The sequence below is a fragment of the Haliotis rubra genome, unplaced genomic scaffold (genome assembly GCF_003918875.1).
Source record: "Haliotis rubra isolate DU_JTF1 unplaced genomic scaffold, ASM391887v1 Scf176, whole genome shotgun sequence".
Taxonomy (NCBI): Eukaryota; Metazoa; Mollusca; class Gastropoda; order Lepetellida; family Haliotidae; genus Haliotis; species Haliotis rubra.
In genome coordinates, this window is record NW_025765736.1 from 690,483 (window position 1) to 711,263 (window position 20,781).

The 20,781-nt window shown below is 42.9% G+C and overlaps 1 protein-coding gene across 3 annotated transcripts; it reads left to right on the plus strand.

The window, feature by feature from the left end:
- Nucleotides 1-6,203: 6,203 nt before the first annotated feature.
- On the plus strand, nucleotides 6,204-20,038 carry LOC124273066. 3 transcript variants are annotated; one of them, XR_006897534.1, is made up of 7 exons: nucleotides 6,204-6,441; nucleotides 15,562-15,734; nucleotides 16,272-16,395; nucleotides 17,594-17,782; nucleotides 18,445-18,612; nucleotides 19,079-19,778; nucleotides 19,865-20,038. XR_006897534.1 is itself a non-coding variant. In XM_046708279.1 (7 exons), exons 3-7 carry the CDS (start codon nucleotides 15,567-15,569, stop codon nucleotides 19,717-19,719), a joined length of 1,290 nt encoding a protein of 429 aa, XP_046564235.1. In that variant the 5' UTR covers nucleotides 6,350-6,441; nucleotides 14,520-14,664; nucleotides 15,562-15,566; the 3' UTR covers nucleotides 19,720-19,858. The 3 variants fall into 3 exon arrangements, 2 of the variants coding, with proteins under 2 accessions (XP_046564234.1, XP_046564235.1); XM_046708279.1 differs by lacking the exon at nucleotides 19,865-20,038 and adding an exon at nucleotides 14,520-14,664 and having other exon boundaries at nucleotides 6,350-6,441; nucleotides 19,079-19,858; XM_046708278.1 differs by lacking the exon at nucleotides 19,865-20,038 and having other exon boundaries at nucleotides 19,079-19,858.
- Nucleotides 20,039-20,781: the final 743 nt, after the last annotated feature.

Sequence of the window (20,781 nt, forward strand, 5' to 3'; positions counted from 1 at the left end):
TCCACCGGAGCACCACAATTGCAAGCTCTACTCTCTGATAGATTAACACGAAACAGATCTGCTTGTAATGAACTACACGAATGTCTTAACTTCGTGTGTAGTATATTTGTCTTTCTTTCACCAAATAGAAAATATTTTGGAACCTTGTCATTATTTCCAGATAACTTTGATTTAAACGATGATAATGAATTTGTACATTGTGTTGTAGAGGAGAGAGCATTCCATAAACTTGCAGAATCATAGATAAATGACTTTTGGAGAATTGAGGTGCGAAATTTAGGAACAGCCAAATCTGATTTGTTACGCCAGTTTCAGTAAAAGGTGGAAGTAAATCTATCAGGTAATCAGGAGCTTGCATGTTAAATTTTTTGAAGAATGTACAGAGTTTCCTTTGTGTTCGTCTAACTTTCAATGGTAACCAACCAGTTTCACTGTATAAACTATATCTTGAAGCGAATTTAGGCAATCCGGTTACAATTCGTGCTGCTTCAAGTTGTAACATTTCAAGTTTATCACAAATATAGCTAGGGCAATTATCCCAGACCTCAGATGCATATTCTAAAATAGGCCTAATATACATTTCGCACATACTAGTAAGGATATATCTAGGTAATACGTACTTTAGCGTCCGTAATGAGGAAACAATTTTTGCGGCCTTTTCTATTACAGCAGATACATGATGAGACCATTTTGTATTATCTGAAAAGATGACACCGAGGTGTTTATGTTGATGTACACGTTCCAAATGTTCATTATTGAAAATCAAGTCAGGAACTTGTGGACAATTTCCATTTTTAAAAAGCATGAATCTGGTCTTGTTCGGAACTCTGAGTAGGAGAGTGATCAGTTTGAAACCATAACAATAACAAAAATACGTTATTTTGTCAATTTAATGCATGTAATACGTGGGTAATAAATAAAATACCACACTCGGTCTCATTACATACGAATTATACATAACTCGTGACCTTCGTATGGTTCCTGACCTCGCTTTCGCCCGGTCAGATACCATAGGAAGGACACGAGTTTCGTATAATTCGTATGTAATGAGACCTCGTGTAGTATTCTCTATGTAGAATGTATGTGAGTAGCTGGCTAGACCAGTGGTCTGAGGTATAGAGGTCTTGTGTAATGGGTTGACGCCCTTTGATGGTGCATCCGGAGTTACTGAACTATCGAGAACTAAGGAAAATTTGCCGGTGCGTGCTACAATTATTTAAGAGCTTTGAGTGATATTGTACCACTCTCTTCCGTTGTCTGTGCTGTTATGATTGTTGAAAGTTATTAATAATGTTGGCCTTTGCACATACAGACGACCTGCGTGTAGACACGTTATAATGGTCTGTCCCGTAACTCGTACTCCAGTAGTTTGATGGAAGTTTAAATAAATATAATTCGTCTTTCTAGTTCGATTTCGTCTTGTATCGGATCAATCGATTGTGTCTTCTTGTCGTTGATCATTTTTGTTTCTTAGTCTGCTAATTACAGACAAAAACATTAAACATATTGGTCACCCAGTCCGACTTCCAGTTTCCAGCGCTGATTTAGCCCCTTGGTTTGTAAAATTTACCGTCCGGGAACGGAAACCGCATATCCGTCATTGACAGTCACTTTTATAACGTAAGAGATTGGGGTTTTTTGAAAACTGACCGGAAGGTGAGGTTTCCGGATATTTGGGGTCCGGGTAAACGGGGTCGCACTGTATGTCAACATCCTGTTGACGTTCTGCATCGCTAGTTTATACACAAACCATGAATGGAATCAAGTAAAACATAACTATATAATAAGAAGAATCAGTACGAGTAACAGAAATAACGATAGAAGAGTTTAATCGATATACCTTGAAAGCGTCAAAATCAGAAATTATCACTCTTGTACTCAAATCCAACATTTTCACGCAACCATCTTTGCGTGTTGATTGGCTGACAAACAGAAAACTTTGTAACATAAGCAGACGAATTTCTTGAATTCGTCACGATGTGTAAGTCAAAATATTTCGTAAAATGTAAATGCAAAACCGTACACGTTTTTTCTTGTCATAAATACCATTTAATGACTTGCGTTCTTTATATTCAATCTGTAAACATTTGGACACCTTGTGCACGCGTGGCGAAACAAGTTCTTCTTGTAACTTGTTAATATGAATGAGTGAGTTTAGTTTTACGACCCTTTTAGCAATATTCCAGCAATATTACGGCGGGGGGACACCAGAAATGGGCTTCACACATTGTACCCATGTGGGGAATGGAACTCGGATCTTCGGCGTGACGAGCGAACGCTTTAACCATTAGGCTACCCCACCGCCCCTGTTTGTATATGAATCACTATGTGGTTATTCGGTGCAGGCAAGGCCGTCTAGCATGTCGGATCAGGGAGAGATAGTTTTGTTGTCTTCCTTATCAACAGGCCAGGTATACTCCACCCTCTGTACACACAAACACACTGGCGAGCAACTTCCGCGTTGCACTGTTACGTAATCCTCTTTGGGGCTGAGAAGTGATTTGAACGTGCCCCTATTGAGTGCATGTATGATAATGAGCCAGTCTCACGCTCTGTTGTGAATATGTCAAATGGGTTTTGAATGCATGCACCCAAGGTGTATATTTGAGCTGTCCTACCGGTATATGCAGTAAACAACAACCAGTGAGCCATGTAGGCCCAGCCAGCACACTGGGAGATATGATCTGACAAGGGCAGGGGAGATAAGCATACAGAATAAACTGACGTGCAAAAGAAAGTACACAGGTGTAATTGTTGTTGCAATCCCACATATGCGTTCTAACTAATAAAGTTATTGAAAAACATTGATTGTATAGAATGCAACCGTCATGTTTCATTTGCCAAAATGCAACCAAAAACATGTGTACGCGTTTTGCACGAATTTTTGCAAAATTGTGATTATTGTCCCATGCACCAGCACTTTTCTGACAGAGACTATAAAACCTGTTTGTCGTGAAGACTGAACAATCACTTGACAGAAATCTCACGAGGAAATAAGATCGATGTCGGCGCAACGAGAACGGGCCAAAGGAATGACACAAATGGGTGCTTTCAACAGCGATATTGCAAGGACATTGGGTTGCACAAGACAAACCATAATTCGGCTGTTTAACCGTTTCAGTACGACAGGCCAGACATGTGATCGACCCAGAAGTGGACGTTCCAGAATCACAACACCCCAAGAGGATCGCTATCTGCGGGTTATTCACCTACGCAACTGGATGTTGACGGTGGCGTCATCAGCAGCCACATCATTGGGTCATCGCGTAAGCCGATTCACAGTGACAAGACGACTTCGTCCTGCTGGCATGTATGGGCCTATCGACCGCTGCGTGGAATGGCCTTGACCTTCCAGCATCGTAGGAACCGTCTGCAGTGGTCATCACTACATCGCTGTTTATTGTTACAATGTCATTTTGCTGATAAAACACGTGTATTGCAGTGTGGTTCAACATACATTTTCCATTTCATCAAAATGTTTTGTTATTTTTATCTTATTGGAAGAAACACAACCTGTGTGCTTTCTTTGCACATCAGTTTATATGGGCTAAGTGTACAGCTGTAGTTGTCGCTTCAATAGCATCCTGTAGTACAAGGTAATACTCCGTAACTGGAAATAATGTTGATGAGCATTTTAAAATGTGTTAACAACTGGAAAATTCTAAAACCTTTTAGAATGTATAATTTGATCTACATTACCTGGATAATGACCACATCCAACCTCAGATGTATCCAGGCCAACAACCATAATACCATGACTTCAGTATATACTGGATTGTGACAAGTTCATTAAAGTCATTCAGTGGTATATAATCACGTTATATACCCTCTGAGTTTCCAACACAGTACGTTTATCTCCTAATTGTAAGTATAATTGTATGAAGAGGCAGTTTTTATCACATGGAAGAAATTGTAAAGAGAAACAGTGCAACAGATTGGTCAGCTGACCTAGATTAAATCTTGTTAACTGTAGGCATCAAAACATCCTCCACGATAAACTTTTCTTCATCTCGGAGATGATTCAGATTGATAAACTATACACGCAAAGGACGACGCCTTGAAGGCGGGTCACTTTCCCTGAAGGGGAGGTAACTCGTGGAATGCTGTTATTAGGTCATCTTCTACCGTGTCAGTTTGAGATCTCAGATAAAGATAATCGATTTACTGAGTTTCTTTTCTCTTGTTTTAGTAATCCTCAAAATAAGCAAAAATGCCAAATGACTATCTTCGTTTCATTACTAATCTAATTAATACATTCGTCACAGTATCCACTCTTTCAAGTATTACATGCCCCTTTGTATTTATGTTCCGTGGATTGACTTCCCGTGTCTTCTCGGTTATTTCAAAACGGACGGTTGTTTGGGGCACAGGGAGATGGAGTTAGGTACTCGTATACTATGATCGGGGGTAAGAATCTTAGGTTTAACCCGGCTGTTAGGTTTCAAACTCTCTCACTCATGTAAATGTAAATTAACGCACGACTGCAGAGCTAAATAAATAATGGTACAAGAAAACAGCCTCTCGGCACTGACCAGTATGTTCCAGGAATGCCAGGTATACGGATAATGATACACGAGAGGAGATGATGGTGAATAACCTAATGGGGGCAAATACGGTGCAGTCCTCCCATAACGTAGAGGAATGAATATATGAGATGTGCCTGTACGTTTTTGTGTTGACATCTGTCGATTTGTGTATGGATGTGTCTCTGGCAGTCTTTGAATGTGTCTGTGTTTCTGTTGATGTGCACATTGATGTACCTATGGATTTGTGTATGGATGTGTCTCTGGCCGTCTTTGAATGTGTCTGTGTTTCTGCTAATGTGCACATTGATGTACCTATGGATTTGTGTATGGATGTGTCTCTGGCGGTCTTTGAATGTGTCTGTGTTTCTGTTGATGTGCACATTGATGTACCTATGGATTTGTGTATGGATGTGTCTCTGGCGGTCTTTGAATGTGTGTGTGTTTCTGCTAATGTGCACATTGATGTACCTATGGATTTGTGTATGTATATAATTATTCATAAATGTCTACACTGGTGAGTCTGTGAATGTGTCTGGGATATGGCTACCGATGTGCCTATGAATTGTTTAATGTGGCGGTGGATATATCCCTCAGTCTTTCTACGAATGTGTCTAAAAGTGTGTCTATAGATGTATCAATGGATGTGTCTAAAGATATTTCTATAAACTGGGACAATATAGACGAAACTGTCTACGAACGGATGAAGGGATGTGTCCATGTATCTGTGTCTGTCTATGAATGTGCCTTGAAAGGTATCTAGGGGTGTATTTATGAATGTGTCTGTGGACAAAAAAAAAAACAAAACAAACTAAAATATAAATAAATGAATGTATGTTCTGAAATGTTACCACGTATGACTAGGTAACAAACACAAAAGCGCATATAAACTGTAACATTCAAACCTCTGTTAGAATGTGCTAGTCGAATGAGCAGCGTTCAGTTTGTGATCCGTACTCAGACCCCATTTCACCCCACCCTATCAGGTACCACATCCGTGGTGTAGTGGTTAGAGCGTCCGCCCGGAGAGCGGAAGGTCGCGGGTTCGATCCCCGACCGCGTCATACCAAAAGACTTTAAAATATGGTACTTGTTGGTCCCTGCTTGGCGCTCGGCATTAATGGGTACAACAAGGACTGGTCAGCTCGGAGTCAGTATAATGTGTCTGAGTCGGGTATTCATGCTTCACTGCGGCATGGTATGTCAGTGGGCTAGCACTATAAAACCAGCTTAAGTCTGTGCTAGTACAAGCAGCCGCACATACACATACACACGCATGCACGTCGTTATATTAGCGAAATATTCTCAAGCACGACATTAAACCCAATTTCACCTCACTTCACCACCTTTTCAGCCCCTCACCCTCAAACCATCTCCACCCTACCGGGCGTCGGGGTAGCCTAGTGGTTAAAGCGTTCGTTCGTCACGGTGATGGACCGGGTACAATATCTGAAGCCCATTTCTAGTGTCCCGCGCCGTGATATTGCTGGAATATTGCTAAAAGCGGCGTAAAAACCAAACTCACTCACTCACTCCACCCTTCCCAGTCTCCATACCCCGACAACAATGGACGTCAAGTTGTTTCGGGTGCAGCCGAACCATGAAGAGCTGTGGGTGGACCCTTGAATGTGGACGTACGTTGGTGCAGAGCAGTACACACACACCACGTCTCTCCTAAAGAACCTATGTGCAGGAATGCATGAATATGAGGGGACTTTTCCCTGCGCTTTGTCCCGTGAATCATGTCACGAGAAGCTATATTTAACTCCTGCACACTACGCGATCCAGACTTCTCATATTGATGCGAGTGTCGTTACACGGTGTACCGGGAGGATAGTTACACGGTGTGACGGGGGGAGCCAAGCAACTGTCAAACGATACAGAACACAACCCGCTTCTTCGGGGAGAGGACGATCAGGTAAGGAATCTAGTCCACGTCACTGGTGGTGTTAGATATAGATCTGTAGAGTGTCTGTCTGTCTCTACCACATTAGCATGACAGGTGGATCTACTATCAGTCTGGACAATATTTCTTGGGCATGGACCCATTTGACCCTTTATATGCATTTGTGTCATAAATATACCTATATTGCAAGGGTCAGTTTATAATTATATTTCGGATAATCTCATAATACGATTGACTGGAAGAATGCGTGCAATACCTCGGCTAAAGGGGAACCCGGAAGTTCTTTCAGCCATTGGAGATCTCCATATAATCTCTCTTGCTTTTTACGTTTTGTCTGGCGTTGAGGATGTTTATAATAGTCAGATATGGTTCTAGGTAAAATGGTTTAACGACAAAACGACATCTAAGACTGCTAAATTGCTGGGTCATATTTCTATCCTTGAATCCGTGTAGATGTACACAAACCATTGAGTTGTACTCCGATAATAAAACATTGAGCATAGTCAAGTAGTGTACATGATAACCTCGGCAAAATGATATTCAGCAGCTCTACAGGCAAACCTGTTTGTGACATGATTGTGAGGAGAAGGTCCTGATAGTTTGATCATTACTTGCAGATGTGGTCAGCAGTCTGGTCATGTGTATCATAGAGGGTTACCTAAACCATTGCACCCGTGAAAATCCGGGTTAGAATTAGTCTTCAGCAGCCCATGCTTGTCGAGAGAGGCGACTAACGGGATCAGGTGATCAGGCTCGCGGACTTGGTTGACACATGTCATCGTATCCCGATCGCGTAGAACGATGCTCGTGCTGTTTATCACTGGATCGCTTGGTCCAGACTCGATTATTTACAGACCGCCGTCATATAGCTGGAATATTTCTGAGTGCGGCGGTATAAACAACAACCAACCAACACAAACCATTGCAAATATCATAGACGGTCATGATACTTGTCCTCTAAAAAGCATCGGATTCTCGAAAGGAACCTTTAAATTTCCTAAATTGTAGCAAATATTAGTTTTCTAGTAATTGTTGTATGGTAATAATGAACGAATTGGGAACCCATAACACCCGGTGGTATGTTATGAATGGCGATAAGTGTAAGATGAGAAGGACGGTGGGGGTAAGATGAGAAAGGCGATAAGTGTAAGATGGGAAGGACGATGGGGGTAAGATGAGAAGGACGATGGGTGTAAGATGGGAAGGACGATGGGAGTAAGATGGGAAGGACGATGGGGGTAAGATGAGAAGGACGATGGGAGTAAGATGAGAAGGGAGATGGGGGATAAGATGAGAAGGAGAAGGACGATGGGAGTAAGATAAGATGAGTAGGACGATGGGATAAGATGAGTAGGACGATGGGGGTAAAGATGAGAAAGGACGATGGGGGTAAGATGAGAAGGACGATGGGGTAAGATGAGAAGGACGATGGGGGTAAGATGAGAAGGACGATGGGGGTAAGATGAGAAGGACGATGGGGGTAAGATGAGAAGGACGATGGGGTAAGATGAGAAGGACGATGGGGGATGGGGACGATAAGTAAGATGAGTAGGACGATGGGAGTAAGATGAGTAGGACGATGGGAGTAAGATGAGAAGGGACGATGGGGTAGTAAGATGAGTAGGACGATGGGGGTAAGATGAGTAGGACGATGGGTGTAAGATGAGGACGATGGGGTAAGATGAGAAGGACGATGGGGTAAGATGAGAAGGACGATGGGGGTAAGATGAGAAGGACGATAAGGTAAGATGGAGAAGGACGATGGGGATAAGATGAGTAGGACGATGGGGGTAAGATGAGAAGGACGATGGGGGTAAGATGGGAAGGACGATAGGGGTAAGATGAGTAGGACGATGGGGGTAAGATGAGTAGGTGTTGTACACAGGCTGGAATGGCCCTAAATCCGCCATTTTGATTTTATGACGTCATCATCGAACACCTGGCTGACCTCATTTCACAAGGGTGTCAATGACCTTGTACTGAGTTGACCTTGGATTAAACAACTTTTCCAAGCGGTATTTTTAGATCAGGAGCATAGCAACCGAAAAAAAAATGACATCAGGGTAGTCATGTAGATTTACATGTGTAAGAGTGTGCAAACTCACTCCGGTGTGACTCACCCTGACCGAGGGGTCAATAACCGCGCGTCCCGTGGGAAACACATCATAGCATCACACCATGACATCATCCCATTAATTTAGACCAATCAGCGTAGAACAACTATCGGACTGACTGGACCACTGACCACAAACTAGTTTCATCCGGTTTCAATTTTACCTATTAAAAAAACCCTCTGACAGTCAGTTGAAGTTATCATTTTGTCTTCTTACAAAATGTTTATATTTTCTATACTCAATAACCTTTTCTGCGGCCTGTGGAGAAAATCTGTCATCTCAGAGCGCGCGCCGTTGAGGCATGGTGAATTAACAGTCGCAGCCTCCACACACTTCCCTCGTCTCACTCAGCCGAGGTGTAATATGATACCTCCTCAAGTTGTACTCAAAATCGTGGGTCTAACATTAGCCTGTCTCACGTGTCTGACCCATATTATTTTGCCTACAGCCTAGCCCTCCCTGCACTGCTAAGGCTCTAAATGAAGTCTAGATTTCCCCCAGGTCTGCCTTGGGCTCCTTGTCAATTTAAATAGGTTTGTTTGTTACTATCAAGATAATACATTCAGAGACTAAACATTAGTCTAGTCAAACATGTGCACTCATATGTGTAAAAAAGAAATTATACGGGTTTTATAACACATTTGTTCAATGCAATCAGCGTTCATTGCCACATGAAAATGATTTGAGTTTGTCTTGACCATCACCAGAACAACCCAACTCAATAGAATTTCAAATGTATTTCAAACTTACCGGTATTCACATTCCATATTTGAATATCCAATCCATATTGTCATTGTATCCTGCCTTGTAATGCGATAAATTTAGGAATCAGGGATGATATTGAGATGTTATACCCAAATCCCATATGTTTGTGATTGTATTGAATGAATCAACCACCAAAACACATGAGACTAATATTGCACCTTCCATGTAAATAGAACATATGTTATATCTGGGATTGTGTTGTGCAAAATACTCTCCCTCTCACAGTGCTAGCAGAGACGCGATCTGGTGACCCACATTTGCGTGTGTGGGACTATGCTGTGGCGGGAGGGGTAGGGGAGGGACGGGGGCACTGCTGTGGCAGAGGGAGGGAGGTTTCTGTCGACAGTTATAGCCTGACGACATTTCTCGTGAGTGTAAAACACCCATAAATATAAATGCTCGTTAGAATGAACGCTAGCTAGGGCGTGTCAGCTTTGAAATGTGCGTTCTGGTCATGGGGTTTTTGTACATCATATTTAGGAATGCAACTTTCAACTTTCTAAAATTCCATCAGGAAAGGGGTGTAATTGTATAGTGTTAGCATGAAAGAGTAATCATAAATGACAATTCACAGGTGTATATTATTTTCATATGGGTATTTATATAGCACTATAGTCCATACCGCATGCATGCTCAAAGGGCTGGTAACTTTTTCCTTGGATGTCAATCACCATTCTCAACTCCCCGGGGAGCATCTTGCTGCCACTAGGCGCACTAAGTTAATGTGGCTCCCAACGAGGTATACATCACAAAAAAACAAGATAAACTGATTTTCATTTTTTTATTAGCTCCGTTTCAAACGAGTACAACTACGGGATAGGAGCGCTCCCAGAAGTTTACTTTACATCTGTTGTCTTATCACCGTTCCTAATCGTCATGGCCTTCACTCTCTTCATCAGATGTTATGTCTGCATTATCATCTTCGGTCAAGCCTTCGACCCAAGACTTATATTGGTACAGATTGGAAAACACATCATGATACAGATTATTTGTGTCTCCTACTTGTTTCAGTATTCCTTGTGTCTTTGGACCATACTGCATATGGAACAGATAAGTAATAAACCAGGCATACGTCTCTTTAAACGTGCTCCACATGTATTTGTTCAGTTTGGCTTGAATCGTGTCTTCGTTTAAACCTCTTTTCATGTACAGCTGTCGTTTCTCATCCAAAAAGTCTTTATTCAGCTCACGTGTACGTGAATACATTTGTCTTATACCTTGCTCTTCGAGATCAGCCATCTTTTTTTTCCTGTTGTTTTGTGCGACTTCGTTTAATGATTCATCATCATCATCATCATTTTCCATTTCAGGACATTGTTTATCGTGTAAATGTCTTTGTAAGTTGTGGTTATTGCTAAACACTTGACCGCAATAGTCACAATCTGACAGTGTACGCGGTGCCTTCACAGGAGAGAAGTTGTCGTCTTCCTCCCTCTTCCTTTTAACTTGGGGTATTCCCGGTGGACACACTGAAGACTTTACAGGACACTAGTTTCTTCTGTGTTTTTGCAAATCATGCACGTCTTGAAACATGAGTCCACAGTCATCACAAGATGGCATGGTTGGGAGGTTTTCTTCACACGTCTGCTCACGCCGAAAGTCTAACTCGGACTGAATGGTCCTAGCTTGGTTGTCTCCTTTTAAGCTGAATGCATTGGGGCAAAGTCGCAAATGGGGAGGTGTTTGGGGTTTTAGATCAACCAACAAGTAACCATATGGTTTCTGGATAGCCCTTTGAAACGGCTCCATGAAACGGTCTGTGTTACCTGGATACATTTGCCTCGCCAAAGTCATGATGGGTTGTTGATCGATAGGGTTGTTGAACAGAAGCAGATAATGGCAGTTTCTTCGTTGTGTGGGATCCTTATAGTCTCTCGTACAGACCCTGAAGCAAATATATCCAAGAAAGCCCACACAAGTCTAGAGAATGTGGCAAGTCTAGATTTCCTCAGCTTCAGGAAGAAAGTCTCAGGGCTCCTTTTCATTATATTTTATTTTTTTTACTATGAACTTTTTTCAGTAAAATATGTTCATTTCAGAGACTAGTTGTTAGTCTAGGATCCTTACTGAAATACAAATTCTGGTTCAAGGCTATCACTGAGATTACGATGATGACTTCCTTCCGTAAACAGATCTGTAATGCGTGGATCTTTGCCCGCTGTCGACATTAAGTCGTCGAGGATCACCACATTCACCACATGGGGGTCCAGAAACGCATCCTTTTCGAGATCAGAAGGAATGCCTTGATGAAATTCCACATAGGGATAAACATGGGTTTGAATGGTGTTATACAAGGGCTGCCATCGTTTGTAGAGCCAAATAATACGTTCAGGATAAGGTTTAATGTTCATGCGTTCTAGAATCTGTTTCACTAAGTACGTTTTCCCACAGGAGGTGGGCCCTGAGACAATCATGGTGAAGGGGTGTATCAGTCTACATTCTTCCAAAGCACCCACATGTGGTTGCACTGGTTGCATCATAGGTGGTGGTGGTGGTGGTGCTCGTGGTGGTGGTGATGGTGGTGGTGGCGGTTGTGGTGGTGCTCGTGGTGGTGGTGGTGGTGGTGCTCGTGGTGGTGGTGGTGGTGGTGGTGGTGGTGGTGGCGGTGGTGGTGGTGCTCGTGGTGGTGGTGGTGGTGGCGGTTGTGGTGGTGCTCGTGGTGGTGGTGGTGGTGGCTGCATTGCTCGTCTGTGTTGATTCCTGAGATGTCTAAGCATGGCATCCCTTCTGGAAAACGTCTGATAGCACACGGGACACGTTGCTGACTGCATGGTGGTCCGAGTCTAAATGGCAAAGAACCTGTCTACTAGCTGCTTTTATCTAAAAACACGTCTTCCGTTTCTTTGTGCGACTCTGGGAGGAAGTCATTATTTTGGCTTCAGTTTCCCCGTTCTCCTGCATCTGAATACGTGCTCTGGCCTGTTGAACGACTTGTTGGGTTGGAGACGTGAGAGCAAACTTTTCTGTAGAAGGGTTAGGTCTATCTTTACCCCTTGTTTCTCATAATAGATCACATAATCATCCACGTTAGTAAAGGGATTGGGATATCCTTTAGCCTGCAAATAGTAATATTTGGTCCATTTCTTAGGATCGTCCAAATAGGGTCTCCAGTATCGTCTGTTCATTATCTTGTTCAGAATGAATACTGACTCTCACACAGAGGTTTCAGATGAAGTGTCACTATCACGGGTCCACGGCTAAATGAAGCTAAATCACCGTTTCTGTCCTTTATATAGATATCTGCTAGCCCTAATTCTAAAAACATGTTGTTAGCAGAGCGTGGTTTCGATCCACGGTCCTCTGGGTTATGAGCCCAGAGCGCTTCCACTGTGCCACTCTGCTCTCCCTTCACCTACCTTTTGTTAGGACTTTTATACACCACATCAACCAATGACAACCAAAATTGATTTATTCTCAAATAGTCACAAATACACACAGTATTGTACAATGAGCATCGCATTGAAGTCTGAATGACATGGGGACTGTTCGGGGGCCTTATATTGCCCACTTGAGTCTAAAAATACCTCTTGGAAAAGTTGTTTAATCCAAGGTCAACTCAGTACAAGGTCATTGACACCCTTGTGAAATGAGGTCAGCCAGGTGTTCGATGATGACGTCATAAAATCAAAATGGCGGATTTAGGGCCATTCCAGCCTGTGTACAACAAGTAGGACGATAGGGGTAAGATGAGAAGGACGATGGGGGTAAGATGAGAAGGACGATGGGGGTAAGATGAGAAGGACGATGGGAGTAAGATGAGTAGGACGATGGGAGTAAGATGGGAAGGACGATGGGGGTAAGATGAGTAGGACGATGGGGGTAAGATGAGAAGGACGATGGGGTAAGATGAGAAGGACGATGGGGGTAAGATGAGAAGGACGATGGGGGTAAGACAGGAAGGACGATGGGGTAAGATAAGTGGTAGGACGATGGGGGTAAAATGAGTAGGACGATGGGGGTAAGATGAGAAGGACGATAGGGTAAGATGGGAAGGACGATGGGGTAAGATGAGTAGGACGATGGGGGTAAAATGAGTAGGACGATGGGGGTAAAATGAGTAGGACGATGGGGGTAAGATGAGAAGGACGATGGGGGTAAGATGGGAAGGACGATGGGGTAAGATGGTAGGACGATGGGGGTAAAATGAGGGGACGATGGGGGTAAGATGAGAAGGACGATAGGGGTAAGATGGGAAGGACGATGGGGGTAAGATGAGTAGGACGATGGGGTAAGATGAGTAGGACGATGGGGGTAAGATGAGAAGGACGATGGGGGTAAGATGGGAAGGACGATGGGGTAAGATGAGTAGGACGATGGGGGTAAAATGAGTAGGACGATGGGGGTAAGATGAGAAAGGACGATAGGGGTAAGATGGGAAGGACGATATGGGGTAAGATGAGTAGGACGATGGGGGTAAAATGAGTAGGACGATGGGGGTAAGATGAGTAGGACGATGGGGGTAAGATGAGAAGGACGATGGGGGTAAGATGAGTAGGACGATGGGGGTAAGATGAGAAGGACGATGGGGGTAAGATGGGAAGGACGATGGGGGTAAGATGGGAAGGACGATGGGGGTAAGATGAATAGGACGATGGGGGTTAAGATGAGAAATGTTGTCGTTAGGTTGTCGCTTAATATTTCCGTAAAACATTCAGTCATTCACTAGGACCGACATGTATATTCCATATGTCTCCCAAATGACAATTTGAGGGAATCTGCACCACGTGCACCAAGTTCGGCGAAACGTGCTCGGCGACTTATGACATAGACACACACGCCTCCCTACCATGTCCCATGTGTGGTCTATGGAGGATAAGTCGATGTTCATTTATGACATGGACACTGAGTACACCATACTGCATGTAGACGATTTCTAATCGTCTGAGCAGTAACTCGTACTCAGTAGAGTGATGGAAGGTTGCAACAATTTGATCGACTCGGTATAGTTCAGTTTCGTGGAGCCTCGCTTCGGATCAATGGAATCTATACATCTGTCGTTGCCCTGAACACTTGAACATTGTTGACTGGTTAATCACATGCTCAGGAATGGCCGACAGCACGCTGTCACTGTGGTCCTGCCGAAGCGGTGGCCCAACGCCGTTGGTGCTGATGAGGCCACGGTGAGCAGCCAGTTAGGCAACAGAAAATGTGCAGATGATGGTTATCTTGTGGGTGTGGTCACTCTCGGTCTTCTGTTTGTGGGACTGTCAGATGTCTAGTAAATCCGGTTGAAGCGTCGCAGTAGTCAGATGACGGTCTGCCTTGTGCTTCCGAATGTTCTGGCAATGTGTCTGTTCGAAGCCCCCATCTGCGATATTCCAATGGCTCTTTGTCTGCTGATACACTTGGAATTCTGGTATGTGCAACGAACAATCTCTGTGTGAACTGTGTGATGAAAGTATGCTAAACGGTTAGAGAGAATACAATTTATGGACAACAAACTCCTTAATGAAAACCCAACGCGTATCATGAAGCAAGACCATCGGACGAAGGTCATAGGGGAGGAAGCTGTCATTGGACAGCAAAGAACCTTGTTGTTTGTTTGATCGGCGTTCTTGAAGTTGGGGAGTCAACAGTGTAGCAAACAACTTTATGATGCCAACTTCTTGTTTACCGATGTAAGAACCTTTGCATTCTACAAGAAGTTGTCATCCATAAAGTTGCATACTTCATTTTTTAGCAACGAACTTCGTTTTACGACCCTGTGACACAACGTCAACAGAAATATCCCCGTCCTAACAAACAGAGGATGTGAGGTTTGAGTATATATAAACAATAACACTATGCGAATTGCCGCTAACGTTTCAGAAAAGGCAGTGAAGAGACGGTAAAATCGGCCACTCTTTTAACTCGGTATTTTTGGTTCGTGGCGAAGAGTAAACATTTAGTCAGTAGAAGAGTAACAGTGGTATTGTTTGTTGCTTTGTCAGTCTGCGATTCCGATATTGTACAACTTGTCACCACGCTGTATGTACCACACCGTTTACACTTCACACCATGGATCACGCTGGGATATACCTGTGTTGTTGTTTGGGGTCAGGCTAAACAAACAGACTCGTGAAGCGTACATACAATCTTGGAACCGTGTTGCTGAGGGGCATTTTATTAAGAAATTCAGTGATCTTACTTAAATAGCCTTAATGTTTCTCGAAATCAGGAATGATTGCACGACATATGGCAATATTTTAACCCCTTTCATTTAAGACATACACTTTCACGATTCAATCTTAATGCATTTCACCGACATTCGCAGAAAACATGGCGTCGAAGGAATTCCTGTATAAGATGGTACAGTTTGAAACCAGAGAGGAGAACTACTCTATGCCGGAGTTCTTTGACCGGTTCTCACAGAAGTTACCAGTATTCGTTATAGTCACACAGGGGTGTTACGGCTTTACAGACCTCGAAACCTTCTCCGCTGAACAGGCAAGTTTCTGTTTCTGTAATTCTGTGGTTAACACGTTGGACGTCTATGTATTCTGTGCTGAACACGTAAGGCATTTATATATTAATGTGATTGTAATATATATGTTTGACAGGTAAATCGATATGTTTATACTACTGAACATGTAAGGTCTCTATACATTCTCATTTGAACAGGTTAATCGTCTTTACCTTCTCTGTTGAACAGGTAAGGCGTCTATATATTTATACAGCTGAGCATGTAAGGCATTTATACATTCTTACATGGACAGGTAGATCGTCTTTACGTTCTCTGTGGAACAGGAAAGGTGTCTGCATATTTATACTGCTGAACATGTAAGGCGTTTATACTCTTACATGGACAGGTAGATCGTCTTAACGTTCTCTGTGGAACAGGTAAGGTGTCTGAGTTAAGATTTTATCGGCAGTATTACTCGTATCGTGACTCAACGTTTGTTTGATCTCACGGCATTCTAAATGGCGTTTTGAGATACATTTTTCTATTGACTATTGAAACCTTATCATTTCTCTCCCCATTAGGCTCTGTTCTGCCACAGCTACGTCAAACAGAGGCGGGTGGTCGCGCGGGACTCACGTGGCAGGACAATCAGCATCCCCGAGGAGTACCCCATGAAGTTCAAGATCGTCATATCCAGACAAAAGAGTATGTGATAGACAGTGAATATGGATTTAAACCACTGTTAATAATATCATAATATAATACACCAACAATGTCATGGCGGCTGACGCCAGAAACGGGCTTCACGCACTCCAGTACCCACGTGGAGAATTCAACCCCAATTTTCGATGTACGTTGTAAGTGCTAGGCTACGTCATCGCCAAAGACGTAATGACGGTCACGGTGGGCTGTTTAATTACGAGTTTCCAGACCTTCGCCAGGTGGGAATCTGTGCGTAATATATATCTATGGACAACCGCGATGGTTTTAAAAGTCCAGTGCACCTAGAATCTAACGAATTCAACGAGATCCAGGTTCTGGGATTTAGACTCATGCTTACATGAATTATGTTCCTTCCAGCTATTCTAGTCGTCCATGCGAAAATGAGTATAATCATAATAGATAGTGAGTGATCTGGGTGTAACGCATTTTTTAACAGTTATATCACGGTTTATCAGCTGAATGTTGGGTAAAGGTATTGTTGGTGTGTTACATGAGCCTTCGATCTCATACCGGTCATAACCACAATATGATATTCCTGTTCTTCCATCGCACCAAGGGGCGGTGGGGTAGCCTAGTGGTTAGAGCGTTCGCCCGTCACGCTGAAGTCCCTGAGTTCGATTCCCCACATGGGTACAATGTACGAAGCCAATTTCTGGTGTTCCCCGCCGTGATATTACTGCAATATTGCTAACGGCGTAAAACGTTCCCGCATGCACTTTTACACAAATTCTAACATCCTCACAAACGATCGCACGCACACAAAAACAAACACACACATTGATACAAACACCAACGTTCAAACAAACACAAATCACGCACACAAACACACGTTGATTCAAATGCCAACATCCTCCCTCACGATCTCTAACGCACACACACACATACGCAGAATCGCTGATATACATGATAACATCCTGACAACCGTTCCAGCACACAAACACACATCACGCAAACACGTTGATACAAATACGAGCACTCTCTCTCAAACGATCGCAGGCACGCTCACGCACAGACACACATACGTGCGCGCGGGCGTGTCCACGTCCACATCCATATCCTATTTCCACGGCCACATCCACGTCCACATCCACGTCTATCAGGCCTTCTTCATTTTAATATCATGTGATGGTATCAAATGTGACACTATCAAATGATGTGTCCCCCCAAACCCTTGTTTCAGTGGGACCAGAACAGACGATGAAACAGATCCTCCTTGAGAACAAATTGCCAGTCCAGGTCAGGTTTTCCGCCCCAGCTAACGTCGCCTTTTACATCGGATCTGATGAACAGAAGGCCAAGGACCTCAGTAATCTCGCCCTGTCACACATCTACGAGGAGACCTTCATCATAGCCAATGGAGTCTACGGGCGTAAGTCTTAATCATTTGTTGAGACAGAAGGCGTCGGGAGAAGTCAGTAAGGAGGCATAAGACCCTGCAGACCAATACTGGTTGGCATCATCATGGCTTCTGTAGACGAGAGCCTTGATAGCAGCCCTCTGGATCCAGAACCGCCCCTGACAATGATAGAAAGAGTCAGGATTCCGAACTGTTACGGGACGTTGGCGCAGACGAACAACGTATCCCAGGGAGGTTCTGTTGAATAGAAGTTAGCTATCCATGGTAGTTTCCGACCATCACTATCATTAAAAACATTCAAATTGTTGACTACACGGAAAACGTACGTACGGGTGATAGTATCATCATGATGGTTAATTGTTGGTGAACAATGCTAGCATGGGTGAAGAGAAGATTTCTGCCCTTACCAGGTTTATGTACGTACGAGCATTCTGAATTTTCAAATCGAGAATAATTGAAATTTTGTTCATATGATCAGTGATTCAATACGGGTATTCCCAAGGCTAGGGGATGGTAGCCTAGTAGTTAAAGCGTTTGTGCATCATGCCACAAACCCGGGTTCGATTCCCATCATGGGCACTGTGCACGAAGCGCATTCCTAGTGTCCCCCACCGTGTAATAGTGGGATTATCGCTAAACGCGCCGTAAAACTCACTTACTCACTCATTCTCCAGGGTCCGTGGACATGAGTCCGGTGGTGGTGCCGCTGTACATTGATGATCTGTGTGTGTCCACGGTGAAGGGCGTCGTCGCGATGGGGGAGGAGGAGTGGAAGACCCTGTATTCTCAACTGAAAGCGTCGCTGAAAGACGTCAAGATTCCTCCCAACATGGGGAATAAAGGTAAGAACATAATCTGTCACTGATGGTGCCACCAAGAAGCCAAGCTCTGATTTAAACTATGCAGTATATACAATTCAGTCCAACACCACTCGAGAAGTTGTTGAAAGAGAACCCATACTTGTCGTAAGAGGCGACTAACGGGATCGGGTGGTCAGGCTTGCTGACTTGGATGACCCATGTCATCTAATCCCAACTACATATATCTCATGATGGTGATCACTTGATATTGCTGGAGTATTGCTGAGTGCGGCGTTAAACAAGAAACAAACAGAATGTTGTAAGAGGTAAGTGCTTCTTTTAATTAACTGAATTCAAGTTAGGACCTGAATAACTAAAATCACTGAGTTGGTTCAAGTTTAACCAAGGCAGATGTCAACCTATAACGAATATGCACGCACTATGTATTAGATTAAATGAAGTTTGTAGTAAATGTTGGTATACTGTACGGGGTTATTATGTATTTCAGAGATAGCAGTGTTTTCGGACAGCTCCGTGGTAGATAAAGAGGACCACATCTATTCCTACATAGAGCCTTCAGAATACATCACATTCTCTCTCCTGTCACAAGGCAACGCTACTGATGATGAAAAGTATGCTGCTCCATACTTCCACAAGAGATATCCACCCAAAGGATCCATGATATCCGAGCTACAGAAAAAACTAACCAAAACCAAAACCAAAGATGATGCACAAAGATGGAGTGTAACAAAAGTCACTAGGAGTGTCAGTACAAGCAGTCAGGATACCAGCAGCAAACCGAAACTTCCCCCACGATCGAGTTCAGTTTCTATGGATGCAGGCGCCATCAATGAGAGCAAAGTGCAGGGGACAGAAAGTGACGACGCCTCTACTCCTCAGCTTCCACCGCGCAGTGGTAAAACCAAAGTACTGCCCAGTCATCTAAAAGACCTGACAATAGAGGGTATGTCAAAAACTCTCAGGTCAATAAAACTGGACAAACATGTTTCAAAATTTCAAAAGAAACAGGTAGATGGGCTAATCGCCAACGATTTTACTGCAGAAATGTTGAAAAGTGAATTTAAGTTCACAGATTTTGAAATTGTCAAACTTATGTCATTCATTGATACTGGCCACATTCCACGGTGAATTTTGTCTTCTGTCAAGTCATTCTTCAGTTTTCAGATATGAATTTGGTCTTCTGTCAAGTCATTCTTTAGTCTTTTAGATATGAATTTCGTCTTCTGTCAAGTCATTCTTTAGTCTTTCAGATATGAATTTCGTCTTCTGTCAAGTCATTCTTCAGTCTTTCAGATATGAATCTAAACTTGTGTCAAGTCATTCTTCAGTCTTTCAGATATGAATTTGGTCTTCTGTCAAGTCATTCTTTAGTCTTTTAGATATGAATTTGGACTTGTGTCAAGGCATTCTTTAGTCTTTCAGATATGAATTTCGTCTTCTGTGAAGTCATTCTTTAGTCTTTTAGATATGAATTTCGTCTTCTGTCAAGTCATTCTTCAGTCTTTCAGATATGAATCTAAACTTGTGTCAAGTCATTCTTCAGTCTTTCAGATATGAATTTGGTCTTCTGTCAAGTCATTCTTTAGTCTTTTAGATATGAATTTGGACTTGTGTCAAGGCATTCTTTAGTCTTTCAGATATGAATTTCGTCTTCTGTCAAGTCATTCTTCAGTCTTTCAGATATGAATCTAAACTTGTGTCAAGTCATTCTTCAGTCTTTCAGATATGAATTTGGTCTTCTGTCAAGTCATTCTTTAGTCTTTTAGATATGAATTTGGACTTGTGTCAAGGCATTCTTTAGTCTTTCAGATATGAATTTCGTCTTCTGTCAAGTCATTCTTCAGTCTTTCAGATATGAATCTAAACTTGTGTCAAGTCATTCTTCAGTCTTTCAGATATGAATTTGGTCTTCTGTCAAGTCATTCTTTAGTCTTTTAGATATGAATTTGGACTTGTGTCAAGGCATTCTTTAGTCTTTCAGATATGAATTTCGTCTTCTGTGAAGTCATTCTTTAGTCTTTTAGATATGAATTTGGACTTGTGTCAAGTCATTCTTTAGTCTTTCAGATATGAATTTGGACTTGTGTCAAGGCATTCTTTAGTCTTTCAGATATGAATTTGGACTTCTCAAGTCATTCTTTAGTCTTTCGGGCCGGTTGGGTAGCTTAGTGGTTAAAGCGTTCGCTCGAC

Excerpts from the sequence above, each read along its gene's own strand:
- LOC124273066 (XM_046708278.1), top strand. The coding sequence starts at position 6,219 with ATGCATGAATATGAGGGGACTTTTCCCTGCGCTTTGTCCCGTGAATCA. Across the intron at positions 6,442-15,561 it reads TTCGGGGAGAGGACGATCAG|AAAACATGGCGTCGAAGGAA; the intron begins GTAAGGAATCTA and ends CGACATTCGCAG. Across the intron at positions 15,735-16,271 it reads AAACCTTCTCCGCTGAACAG|GCTCTGTTCTGCCACAGCTA; the intron begins GCAAGTTTCTGT and ends TCTCCCCATTAG.